Here is a 13991-nt window from a genome sequence, read left to right on the forward strand (position 1 = left end):
GGTGAAGTGCTTGTAAATGCGTGTAATTTTTGCCATGTTTCTCAACAAAAATGCTTAAAAATAACGCCAGCGTGCCTGCCCTGGGGGCTTTGCTTTGCCATTGCATTTCTTCTTCCTCAGTGACCAACAGCAGCTGGCATTAGTTTGTATGGCATTTTCATTTGTAGCGTCATTGCTCCCTGACGCGTATGGCGCCAAGAGAACAGGAAGAGACCAAGATAGCGGTTACTGGAGAAATTGGAAAATTGTCTTGTGTATAAAAAGAACGTGAATTTGGCCATGAAAAAGGTGTATGAACCCAGCCCCAGGGTTGATTTGCTTAGGGTCTGCTCCCCCACATGAAATTAACGGTGCCTGTTTCCCTGGTTATTACTAGCAGAAGAGGTAATGTATACATTGTGTAAAAGAATCCTCAGGGACATTGGTGGAAAATAGTAAAATTAAATTAATATGGAATGTAAGTGTCAGTATAACTTAACTGTGTATTTATAGATTGAATATTATAGAAAACTTAATGCCTCTTCACTTTCATATTTATGTGTTTCCATCCATCCATCCATTTTCTTCTGCTTATCCGAGGTAGGGTCGCGGGGGCAGCAGCCTTAAAAGGGAAGCCCAGACGGCCCTATGCCCAGCCACCTCCTTCAGCTCATCCGACGGAATCCCGAGGCGTTCCCAAGCTAGCCGAGAGACATAGTCTCTCCAGCGTGTCCTGGGTCGCCCTCGGGGCCTCCTGCCGGTGGGACATGACCGGAACACCTCCCGAGGGAGGCATCCTTATCAGATGCCCGAGCCTTCTTAACTGGCTCCTCTCAATGCGGAGGAGCAGTGGCTCTACACAGAGTCCCTCCCGGATGACTGAGCTTCTCACCTTATCTCTAAGGGAAAACCCAGACACCCTGCGGAGGAAACTCATTTCGGCCACTTGTATCCGGGATCGTGTTCTTTCGGTCATGACCCAAAGTTCATGACCATAGGTGAGGGTAGGAACGTAGATCGACCGGTAGATCGAGAGCTTTACCTTTGGCTCAGCTCCCTCTTCACCACGACGGACCGGTACAGGGTCCGAATGACTGCAGGCGCTGCACCGACCCGTCTGTCGATCTCCCGTTCCATCCTACCCTCACGCGTGAACAAGACCCCAAGATACTTGAACTCCACCAGTTGGGGCAAGATCTCATCCCCTACCCGAAGGGAGCATGCCACCCTTTTCCGACTGAGTACCATGGTCTCGGATTTAGAGGTGTGATCCTCTTCACACTCTCGCTGCGAATCGCTCCAGCGAGAGCTGAAGATCACGGCCTAAGGAAGCCAACAGCATCGCGTCATCTGCAAAAAGCAGTGACGCAATGCTGAGGCCCCCAAACCGGACTCCATCCCACCAAGGCTGCGCCTAGAAATTCCGTCCATAAAAGTTATGAACAGAATCGGTGACAAAGGGCAGCCCTGGCGGAGTCCAACCCTCACTGGGAACAAATCCGACTTACTGCTGGCAATGCGGACCAGACTCTGGCACCGGGCATACAGGGACCGCACAGCACAGATAAGACTGTGCGGTACCCCATACTCCCGTAGCACCCCCCGCAGAGCCTCCCGAGGAACACGGTCGAATTCCTTCTCCAAGTCCACAAAACACATGTAGACCGGACAGGCAAACTCCCGTGCACCCTCAAGAACCCTGCAGAGTGTGTAGAGCTGGTCCAGTGTTTCACAGCCAGGACGAAAACCACACTGTTCCTCCTGAATCCAGGATTCGACCTCCTGGCGGACTCTCCTCTCCAGTACCCCTGAATAGACCTTACCAGGGAGACTGAGAAGTGTGATTCCCCTGTAGTTGGGACACACTCTCCGGTCCCCCTGCTTAAAGAGGGGAACCACCACCCCAGTCTGCCAGTCCAGAGGCACTGTCCCCGATGTCCATGCGATGTTGCAGAGGCGTGTCAACTATGACACGCCCACAACATCCAGAGCCTTAATGAACTCCGGGCGGATCTCATCGACCCCTGGGGCTCTGCCACAGAGGAGCTTTTTGGCCACCTCGGTGACTTCAACTCCAGAGATGCGGGAGCCCAACTCTGAGTCCCCCGACTCTGCTTCCCCAGAGGAAGACATGTCGGTGGGATTGAGGAGGTCTACGAAGTATTCCGCCCACCGATTCACAACGTCCCGGGTCGAGGTCAGCAGCGCCCCACTGGCACAGTGTCGATCGCACACCGCTTCCCCCCCCCTAAGACGCCGGATGGTGGACCAGAATTTCCTCGAAGCCGTTCGGAAGTCTGCTTCCATGGCCTCGCCAAACTCCTCCCATGCCCGAGTTTTTGCCTTGACAACCGCCGAAGCCGCATTCCGCTTGTCCAGCCTATACGTGCTAGCTGCTTCCAGAGTCCCACAGGCCAGTAAGGCCCGATAAGACTTTCTCCAGCTTGACGGCATCCCTCACCGCCGGTGACCACCAACGGGTCTGAGGGTTGCCGCCGCGGCAGGCACCGACTACCTTATGGCCACAGCTCCGATCAGCCACTTCGACAATGGAGGCGCGGAACATGGTCCACTCGGACTCGATGTCCCCCGCCTCCCTCGGGACATGGGCAAAGTTCTGCCGAAGGTGTGAATTGAAACTTCTTCTGACAGGAGATTCTGCTAGCCGTTCCCAACAGACCCTCACAACGCGCTTGGGTCTGCCGGGTCGGACCGGCATCTTCCCCCACCATCGGAGCCAACTCACCACCAGGTTGTGATCAGTTGACAGCTCCGCCCCTTTCTTCACCCGAGTGTCCAGAACATGCGGCCGCAGGTCCGACGAAACGACGACAAAGTCGATCATCGAACTACGGCCTAGGGCAGGGGTCGGGAACCTTTTTGACTCAAAGAGCCATAAAAGCAAAAAATATTAATTTTATTTTGGGAAAGAGCCACACCATAAATTATGAGACAAATTTACTAAATTGCTAAACCGGCGCCCCAGACAAAAGCTTAGTCTTCAGCACATTTATTTTTGATGATTTGATAAAAATTATGAAAAGAGAATAATGCCAGAGCCCCTGTCCCAAATTCAACAAACAGACCACTTTAAACTTGTCTCTTTCTTGCAATTACTCAAGATCGGTTAAACTCCTTTTGACCTTTTTTTTCATACATATTGGTTTCAAAACCAGATGCAAGCATTTATTTTGTAAAAACATCACAACATTCTGAGAATAGGGAGCCTTATGTGCTTACCTTTGGCGAGAGATGGGAGGGAATGCTTGTACTTTTTGCATAGCTCCACCCATCCCTCCCACTCACCCAATCAAATGACTAAGTTCTCTTCCGGTGTTTTGGCGTATTTACAGTTCTGTGGATTCATCATAAAGTATCTGAACACTGAACACAGATTATTTAGTGAACTTTTAAATAAAGGATTCTTTAGCGTTGTACAGCCAAAACGAGTTTTTTTTTCCCCTTTTTCTGTGTGACACCTTGACTGTAAATTGTAGTGAAAAACGTGCCCTATATATACTGCGAAGTGTTACCTTTAAATTTAGCTTTTGTTTGGCTTTACGTGTACCTGAATAGGATAGACACCTTCGGTTTTGAACAAGATGGAGAAATTTTGCATGCAATCAAATTGGTCTCTGAGCCACAGATACTCATAGAAAGAGCCATATATGGCTTGCGAGCCATAGGTTCCTGACCCCTGGCCTAGGGTATCTTGGTGCCAAGTGCACATATGGACACCCTTATGTCTGAACATGGTGTTCGTTATGGACAAACCATGACGGGCACAGAAGTCCAATAACGAAACACCACTCGGGTTCAGGTCAGGGGGGCCGTTCTTCCCAATCACGCCCCTCCAGGTCTCACTGTTATTGCCCACGTTAGCGTTGAAGTCTCCCAGCAGTACGAGGGAGTCCCCAGGGGGCTCTCAAGCACACCCTCTAAGGACTCCAAGAAGGGTGGGTACTCTGAACTGCTATCTGGTGAATAAGCACAAACAACAGTCAGGACCCGTTACCCCCCACCCGAAGGTGGAGGGAGGCTACACTCTCGTCTACTGGGGTGAACCCCAACGTACAGGCGCTGAGCCATGGAGCAACTAATATGCCCACACCGGCTCTGCGCCTCTCACCACGGGCAACTCCAGAGTGGAAGAGAGTCCAACCCCTCTTGAGAGGACTGGTACCAGAGCCCAAGCCGTGTGTGGAGGTGAGTCTGACTATATCTAGTCGGAACTTCTCAACCTCACACTCCAACTCGGGCTCCTTCCTTGCCAGAGAGGTAACATTCCATGTCCCTAAAGCCAGTTTCTGTGGCCGGGGATCGTCGCGCCAAGGACCCCTCCCTTGGCCGCTACCCAGCTCTCTGCGCACCCGACCCCTTTGGCTCTTCCTACAGGTGTTGCGCCCATGGGAAGAGGGTCCCACGTTGTCCCTTCTGGCTGTGCCCGAACCCCTTGGGCAAAGGTCCGGCCACCAGGCGCTTGCCAGCGGACCCCACCTCCAGGCCTGGCTCCAGAAGGGGGCCCCGGTAACCCGCGTCCAGCGAGGGAAATTGAGGACCAATGTTCTTTCTTGTCATAAGGGGTCTTCTGATCTGCGTTTTGTCTGGCCACTCACCTAGAACCTGTTTGCCATGGGTGACCCTACCAGTGGCTTAAAGCCCCCGACAACATAGCTCCTAGGATCATTGGGACACACAAACTCCTCCACCACGATAAGGTAGCAGATCAAGGAGGAGATATAGATATATGTGTTTATCTATTATAAATATATTAAGGTAATTTCTATCTTCCCTGGTCATATCCCTCAAGAGGGGTGAAGGACAGCAGGACAAACACATGCAAAATTTAAAAGAAAAAAAGGGAAAAAGTAGCAAAAAAACGACACAAAAATGTTTGGACCATGGCCAACCAAAATTCCTAAACACCCAAACAATTTAAGCACCTCGATACCCAAGTTGGTCATGCTTTTGTCCCTCCAGATGAAACGGGACACAAGAAAGCGGCCATGTAACTCAGGTCAGGGTGACGCAACACACTCTTCTGTTTAACAGGAGGGCCCGACAGCTTTCACTGGTTTACCCCTGCCGCATCATACGGGTGCCCTGCCCATCCCTTAGAATGTGTCCAAACATCCCACTATCCTTTCACAACACCTCTCCACTCATTCCTATCACCAACAATAGCTCTAGCTTCTATTATATTTAGACCTCTTTCCTGCAGTGCACTCATAACACTATCCATCCATAATTTAAAACGACTGAATAAGTAGTTTCATTACAGAAAGTAAAAAGAAAATCTTAGGAAATATGGTCAAAATGTATTTACCCGAAATTGTGCAAAATCTGTTTCTTTTATTTTATACTGCAAATATTGAACTCGGTGTAAAATATTCGGATAATAATAACAACAAAAATAATAACAAATAATGATAATTAAATACATTTTAATTTAAAGCAGTTTTTTATTCAGTATTAAATGTAAACCAAATAATTGTAACCAAATCTAAACTGCATACAGTTTCCTTTTAACCTTGTTTCCAAACTTAAAACAAACTGTCATTTTAGGTTTATGCGATTCAGATGCTCAATTGAAAATTAATATTTCAATTAAACCAGAAGGAAAAAGATTCAAACCGTATCACGTTATCTTGCTGGATTAAATGGAAGTTTTATCTAATCTTAAGTCAAACGTGCAATATGTATGCATAGTCACAAGCGGCACTGTCAAACCTGATTGTGATTTTATAACTATTTACATTTTTATTTCATTGCATTGCTGCACAGGGTTCTAACCTTTGGGTTTGATTACATCAGACTTTTTTTTCATTTTCTGGCCTAGCCTTCCTCTTTGGCAATTGTATTCTCTCCCTCCAAATGCTGTTTCAATGTATCTGTTTTACTTTTTGCTCTATAGATCAATGGTCGGATACCACAGCCTGGTACCGAGCCGTGGTTTGTTCTGTACTCTGCCACAAAGTGGAAAAGAAGTTTCTTTGTTTTGCTTATACCGTATTTATTCGGGTAACAATTTTTTTTAGCCTTCAAAAATTTCTTAATGTTGGTATACCTTACACACGAGGTTTTGCCGTATTTGAGCAATAATTGATCACCTGCAAATATTGCTCACCACATTTACTCGGGGGCCGGCCGGGCACAGCCCGAAGGGACGACGTGGGACCCTCTTCCCATGGGCTCACCACCTGTAGGAGGGGCCAAAGGGGTCGGGTGCGCAGAGAGCTGGGTAGCAGCCAAGGGAGGGGTCCTTGGCGCGACGATCCCCGGCTACAGAAACTGGCTTTTGGGACATGGAACGTTACCTCTCTGGCAGGGAAGGAGCCCGAGTTGGTGCGTGAGGTTGAGAAATTCCGACTAGATATAGTCGGACTCACCTCTACGCACAGCTTGGGCTCTGGTACCAGTCCTCTCGAGAGGGGTTGGACTCTCTTCCACTCTGGAGTTGCCCGTGGTGAGAGGCGCAGAGCCGGTGTGGGCATATTAATTGCTCCACGGCTCGGCGCCTGTACGTTGGGGTTCACCCCGGTAGACGAGAGGGTAGCCTCCCTCCGCCTTCGGGTGGGGGGACGGGTCCTGACTGTTGTTTGTGCTTATGCACCAAATAGCAGTTCGGAGTACCCACCCTTCTTGGGGTCCTTAGTGGGTGTGCTTGAGAGCGCGCCCCCTGGCGACTCCCTCGTACTGCTGGGAGACTTCAACGCTCACGTGGGCAATGACAGTGAGACCTGGAGGGGCGTGATTGGGAAGAACGGCCCCCCTGACCTGAACCCGAGTGGTGTTTCGTTATTGGACTTCTGTGCTCGTCACGGTCTGTCCATAATGAACACCATGTTCAGACATAAGGGTGTCCATATGTGCACTTGGCACCAGGACACCCTAGGCCGTAGTTCGATGATCGACTTTGTCATCGTTTCGTCGGACCTGCGGCCGCATGTTCTGGACACTCGGGTGAAGAGAGGGGCGGAGCTGTCAACTGATCACCACCTGGTGGTGAGTTGGCTTCGATGGTGGGGGAAGATGCCGACCCGACCCGGCAGACCCAAGCGTGTTGTGAGGGTCTGTTGGGAACGGCTGGCAGAATCTCCTGTCAGAAGAAGTTTCAATTCACACCTTCGGCAGAACTTCGCCCATGTCCTGAGGGAGGCGGGGGACATTGAATCCGAGTGGATCATGTTCCGCGCTTCCATTGTCGAGGCGGCTTATCGGAGCTGTGGCCGTAAGGTAGTCGGTGCCTGCCGCGGCGGCAACCCTCAGACCCGTTGGTGGTCACCGGCGGTGAGGGATGCCGTCAAGCTGAAGAAGGAGTCTTATCGGGCCTTCCTGGCCTGTGGGACTCTGGAAGCAGCTGGCAGGTATCGGCTGGCCAAGCGGAATGCGGCTTTGGCGGTTGCCGAGGCAAAAACTCGGGCATGGGAGGAGTTTGGCGAGGCCATGGATGCCGACTTCCGAACGGCTTCGAGGAAATTCTGGTCCACCATCCGACGTCTTAGGGGGGGGGGAGCGGTGTGCCATCGACACTCTGTATAGTGCCGATGGGGCGCTGCTGACCTCGACCCGGGACGTTGTGAATCGGTGGGCGGAGTACTTCGAAGACCTCCTCAATCCCACCGGCACGTCTTCCTCTGGGGAAGCAGAGCCTGAGGACTCTGGGTTGGGCTCTCGTATCACTGGGGTTGAAGTCACCGAGGTTGTCAAAAAACTCCTCGGTGGCAGGGCCCCGGGGGTCGATGAGATCCGCCCGGACTTCATTAAGGCTCTGGATGTTGTGGGCGTGTCATGGTTGACGCGCTGCAACATCGCGTGGACATCGGGGACAGTGCCTCTGGACTGGCAGACTGGGGTGGTGGTTCCCGTCTTTAAGAAGGGGGACCGGAGAGTGTGTTCCAACTACAGGGGAATCACACTTCTCAGCCTCCCTGGTAAGGTCTATTCAGGGGTACTGGAGAGGAGGGTCCGCCAGGAAGTCGAATCTCGGATTCAGGAGGAACAGTGTGGTTTTCGTCCTGGCCGTGGAACACTGGACCAGCTCTATACACTCTTCAGGGTCTTTGAGGGCGCATGGGAGTTTGCCTGTCCGGTCTACATGTGTTTTGTGGACTTGGAGAAGGCATTCGACCGTGTTCCTCGGGAGGCCCTGTGGGGGGTGCTTCGGGAGTATGGGGTACCGCACAGTCTTATCCGGGCTGTGCGGTCCCTGTATGCCCGGTGCCAGAGTCTGGTCCGCATTGCCGGCACTAAGTCAGATTCGTTCCCAGTGAGGGTTGGACTCCGCCAGGGCTGCCCTTTGTCACCGATTCTGTTCATAACCTTAATGGACAGAATTTCTAGGCGCAGCCTTGGCGGGGATGGAGTCCGGTTTGGGGACCTAAGCATTGCGTCACTGCTTTTTGCAGATGACGTGGTGCTGTTGGCTTCCTCAGGCCGTGATCTTCAGCTCTCGCTGGAGCGATTCGCAGCCGAGTGTGAAGCGGCCGGGATGGGGATCAGCACCTCCAAGTCCGAGGCCATGGTTCTCAGTCGGAAAAGGGTGGTATGCTCCCTCCGGGTCGGGGAGGAGGTCTTGCCCCAAGTGGAGGAGTTCAAGTATCTTGGGGTCTTGTTCACGAGTGAGGGTAGGATGGAACGGGAGATCGACAGACGGGTCGGTGCAGCGTCTGCCGTCATTCGGACCCTGTACCGGTCTGTCCTGGTGAAGAGGGAGCTGAGCCGAAAGGCAAAGCTCTCGATCTACCGGTCGATCTACGTTCCTACCCTCACCTATGGTCATGAACTTTGGGTCATGACCGAAAGAACTCGATCCCGGATACAAGTGGCTGAAATGAGTTTCCTCCGCAGGGTGGCTGGGTTCTCCCTTAGAGATAAGGTGAGAAGCTCAGTCATCCGGTAGGGACTCGGTGTAGAGCCACTGCTCCTCCGCGTTGAGAGGAGCCAGTTGAGGTGGCTCGGGCATCTAATAAGGATGCCTCCTGGACGCCTCCCTCGGGAGGTGTTCCGGGCATGACCCACCGGCAAGAGGCCCCGGGGGCGGCCCAGGACACGTTGGAGAGACTATGTCTCTCGGCTGGCTTGGGAACGCCTCGGGGTCTCGTCGGATGAGCTGGAGAAGGTGGCTGGGGATAGGGACGTCTGGGCTTCCCTTTTAACGCTGCTGCCCCCGCGACCCGACCTCGGATAAGCGGAAGACAATGGATGGATGGATGGGACATTTACTCGGTATGGGATGCAACGGGAATTGAACCTGGATCGCAGCAGTGAGAGCGACAAATTTTACCCATTAGACCACTAGTCCTGTAAATGATGTAGCAAACGGCATTAAGTTTTTATTTTTTTACTCATGGTACAATGTTGTAATGGAGCATAATGGGAAAGAGTTGAGCCAAAACAACGTGGTAACATGAGTCAAAATAGTGTGGTGATAAGATAAAATCTAAAGCCTTTTCCTATGTCTTCTAGATCCCTAGTGGTTTAGTGATTACACAATCTATTTAGGCAATATAATATTGATATTACTGTTAACGTTATTATTACTAATGTTAATTTTTGTGTCGCAAGAATATTTTCAGACGTTGAACTGGTCTGTGTTACAAATAAGGTACCACTGCTCTTGTCCTTTATTGAGCTATTATTACTCATGTGATTTTTCTGGGTTGTAAATTTTCTAGATAGTTATCGGGCTTTGTACAGATGTTTGAGAGCCTTGAAAATGCTTCAATTTTAATGTTGTGTTTTCAAGGCTTGAAAAGTGATTTATATCTGGGTGAAGTGCTCTTAAAGTCTTGTAATTGTTATCATGTTTCTCAACAAGTCTGCTTAAAATGAGTCAGACTTAGCTTTTTGTAGTCATCATGTTTTATTGGAAATTATATTCTTTGAAAACAGCCACAGTGTCTTGTCAAATTAGGGAGATGAAGTTGTTTTGGATTTTGGGAATTTTTTTTACTCACAATCAACTTTCCTTTTTTTATTTACTGTTGCCATGTCAGAAATTGGGTGGGCTTAAATTCTCACAGAAAGCTAAGGGCAAGGTGGCCAAAGAGCTACTGCCATCATCTGGTGAATTGGTGATTTTTGTTGTTGTTGTAAACATGCATTTTCTTCTGCGTTCAACATTACTGGCGGGCCACATATTACTAGTAAAAGTTTGATCACAGGCCGTAACTGGCCCCGAGCCGGACTTTGGAAATACCTGAATCAAAACGTTGAATATGTAGCACTGTGCTTAAAACAAACTATGTGTTTACCAAAAAGTAGAAGAGGTTTTCATTTAATTTACTATATTCTTTAACTGTTTGTGATCACTTAAAGAATATATTTTATATGAACATTTTCTCTTTAGGCCATTGTTCAGATGTCAGTGGAGTATGCACAGCAGACTGAGCAGGCCCGGATTAATAAATTGGCCTGTCAGACCAGCACCGCCATTCAGACCCATTCGGAAGGCGCCACCGCGAACCCCCCTGTCTTGTTCGGAGCAAGGAAGGAAAAGGAGCGTCTGGAGAAGGTACTTTCGGACCTAATCGGCAAAACAAGATACTCTAACACTGATTGTGAGGAACTCAGGAGATGCTTGCGGAGGAGTGTTGACGTCATGTTTTTAAGAATCAAGAGGGCTTATGGTTTCATAATTATCCGTCTCAAGGTCTGACTTCTTCATATGGATTTGTTCTAAAAGTACTCTTAACGCTGCAAATAACTAATTTCTGATGTGGAGAGCTGCTCTTATGGGGTTTTTTGTGACAGCAGTGCCCATCATTCTTTGTGAAGCCAAGAGGTACTTTCATGGTACTTCTAATGCTAATGTACAACAATTAGGAGTCTCACACATGTCTGAAATGAGGATTTGAACAAAATACAGTGCTTTACGAAAGTCTTGGCCCCACCCCACAAAAACTTGAAGCTAAAAAACTGAAAATATTTTCTAAGAATCAACAGCAGATGAGTGGAACCGAAATATTTGAACATTTTGTATTATATTTAAAACAAAAACATGGAATAATAGGTTTTGCAAAAAAAGTTGGCTCACTGTTCTCTCTGCTCAGGCATCTAACTCCAGAAGTTCCCTGATCACTTCTGAATGATCCTATGTCGACCCAAATGACTAACAAAGGAAACAGAGTGCAATGGTGTGTCATTGTCTCAGTTGAAATGCACATGCTCTGCAATGGGCTCAGAAGTCTATGAAAGCAAAAACTGAATAACAGACAGTGTTAGGAAGACCAAGGAACACACCAAGCAGGTCCGGGATAAAGTTTTTGAAAAGTTCAAAGCAGAAATGGGATACAAGAAGATTTCGCAACATTTACTCCTTTCCTGGAGCTCTGTACGAGCAATAACATTAAAATTGAAAGCACATAAAACCACTGCAAACCTACCAAGACCTGGCCGTCCCTGTAAAACTTCGGCCCACACAGTGAAAAAACTAATCAAAGAAGCAACCAAGAGCCCCATGATCATTTTGTATGACCTGCAGGTTTACATCGCTGAGGTGGGAAAATCTGTGTATAAGACAACTTATAGCCGTACTCTACATAAATCTGTCCTTTATGGAAAACAAGCAAGAAGAAAGCACTTTCTGAAATAATAGCATAAAAAGGCCTGTTTGGAGTTTGCAATAAGCCATAACATGTGGAACAAGATGCTCTAGTCAGATGAGACCAAAATTGATCTTTTTTTGGCTGAATAAAAAGCGTCATGTTTGAAGTAAGAGTAACACTGCACATGACCCTGAAAACACCATCCCCACTGTCAAACATGGTGGTAGCATCTTGCTCTGGGGCTGCTTTTCCTCAGCAGAGACTAGAAAGATTGTTAGTTGATAGGAAGATGGATGGAGCAAAATACAGGGCAATTCTGCCAGAAAATCGGTTGTAGTGTGCAAGGAACCTAAGAATAGGGCGCCAAGTTACCTTCCAAAAGGACAACGACCCTAAACATGAAGCAAAATCTACAATGGTATGGTTTAAAACTAACAATATGAAGGTGTTAGAATGGCCAAGCCAAAGTCCAATACTTTTGCAATGCACTGAACCTTCAACTACTATGCCCACTACAACAGTTTCTCCAGCTAGTGGTGCTGCTGCGCTTCTTTTTGTCAGCCGCATCCCAGCTGCACCTGTTGCCATGGCAGCACAAAGACACTAGTGTCTCTCAGTGCCAGTCCAAGTGCGTCTGTGTTTGTGTTATGAGAGTCGTTGTTCACTTGAATTTGTGTCGCCACTCTTTTGGCTCCGGCATGACGGGACTGCTAACCGTGTTTTCCCTGTTTCCTATGCAGCAAATACAATTGAAAGAAGACGGTGGGGAAAAAGTTGAGGGGGAGGATGGCCATACTGACTCCATTAACAAGGAAGATGAGAGGTGATGATAGTATTAGTGTTATTATTCGCCAGCTGTACAATTATGTTATACAGCTTTTTAAATAGGAATGAACTCTCGTTTTAGAAGCATTCTTCGAAGGGCCAACCAAAGACTTAGTCGTGTGTTGGCTGATGTTCTTAAGACAACAGCGGCAGCAGAAGAAACAATGGGCCTTCACATGCAAAATTTGCAGATGCAAGCTTCTTCTGGTTCTGGGCTGCCATCCGAACTACATGTCTCAGGCAAGTTTTGACTACCAGTGCAATTAAAGGTGGGGTGCGTCATTTAAAGTGTCTTTAAAAAGTTGAATGTAGAATACTTTCTCTATTAGGTATGTGTTAGATATTCCAAACTGAGTTCAAAGTGCCTTTATATTTTTTTCCCCACCACGCTTATCTGCTTTTGTCTTACTTTTAGCACCGCTGTTTTGGAACTCGCAACACATTATTAAGCAGGAAAGGGGGAGCGGGGTGGAGAATGATTTCATGCTTGTCTCTTCATCCCACCCTACAGGTCATGCCGAAAAGGACAGGCGCATGCTACACCCAGGGGCATTGCTAGCCATTTGGGTGCCCTAAGCACAAATTCTTTATGGTGTCCCCCACACCACCACCACCACCACAAATTTTATATATATATATATATATATATATATATATATATATATATATATTTCTCAGTGCAATTTACATAACACTGTCAGCAAACACGAGAATTAAATAAGTTATTCTTTTTTGTTTCTTTTGGATTAATAACGTGAGGACGTTTTAGTTTGTTGTCTTGGTAAAATATTGTTTTCACATGCTTTGTATGTGATTTGTGTTAATAATTTAGTGCCGTTAATAATATTTTACATAGACAACAATTTAATTTGTACTCACCTTATCAATCCAAAACGTTCACTGACAGCGAAAGCACGCTTCCTTGTGACACTTCATTATCTGCCCAACACTATCATCCACCATCTGAGTTTGAGGACTTCGTTTGAAAACAATTTTGATTGCCAAACTATTTGGTCTTTTTTTATTTTTATTTATTTATTTATTTATTTATTTATTTATTTTTTTTTACAATTTTGTTGTTTTCTGGTGTTTTACTTTGTGATAAATACTTGATTAAACCACAATCAAACTCAGTTTTGTTCCCGGTGTTTTTTTTGGTCGGTTTCTTTTTTTAATACGCACACTTGTTTTTGTATTAATTTAATAGGCCAGTGCGCCATATGAGCAGACAAAAAAATAACTTCGAACCAAGGAAAGTGCGCCCTTTAAAACAGTGCGCCAAATGGGTGTGGAAATAGGTTAGAAAAAGAAGCTTTTCTAATTTAAAATTGACTACCGGCAAGCGACACTTAAACTTCATCTAGTTTCTTCTTTTTATTTTTTTTCTCGCTCCAGACTCTTGCCATTTCGAGGCCATGTTCGCACAGGTGTTCACCAAATTGCGAATGAGGCGTAATCGAACGTACCATTGGGAGGGCAGGGGAGCACCACGAGACTGGACATAGGCCAGGGCACAAAGCAGATTCACCCCTTTTCTCTGGAAATGTGGTTTATGCTGCTTTTGGATTGTTTGACCATATTAGCACATATTATTAACAATTTTAACTCTTATTTTTTTTACTACCCTGTTTTTTTTTT

The 13991-nt window shown here is 47.5% G+C and overlaps 1 protein-coding gene across 3 annotated transcripts in view; it reads left to right on the forward strand.

Annotated features, from left to right (window-relative positions):
• akap9 (A-kinase anchoring protein 9) overlaps positions 1-13991 on the forward strand; it is an 80542-nt gene that overhangs the window by 23692 nt on the left and 42859 nt on the right. For all 3 annotated transcript variants that reach the window (XM_088329324.1, XM_088329326.1, XM_088329327.1), the window contains exons 13-15: positions 10331-10495; positions 12269-12351; positions 12436-12593. In XM_088329324.1, the coding sequence (XP_088185450.1) occupies positions 10331-10495; positions 12269-12351; positions 12436-12593 (406 nt within the window). The remainder of the gene's footprint in view (positions 1-10330; positions 10496-12268; positions 12352-12435; positions 12594-13991) is intronic.

The sequence above is a fragment of the Urocampus carinirostris genome, chromosome 2 (genome assembly GCF_059441175.1).
Source record: "Urocampus carinirostris isolate Australia breed hairy pipefish chromosome 2, RoL_Ucar_1.0, whole genome shotgun sequence".
NCBI classification, from domain to species: domain Eukaryota; kingdom Metazoa; phylum Chordata; class Actinopteri; order Syngnathiformes; family Syngnathidae; genus Urocampus; species Urocampus carinirostris.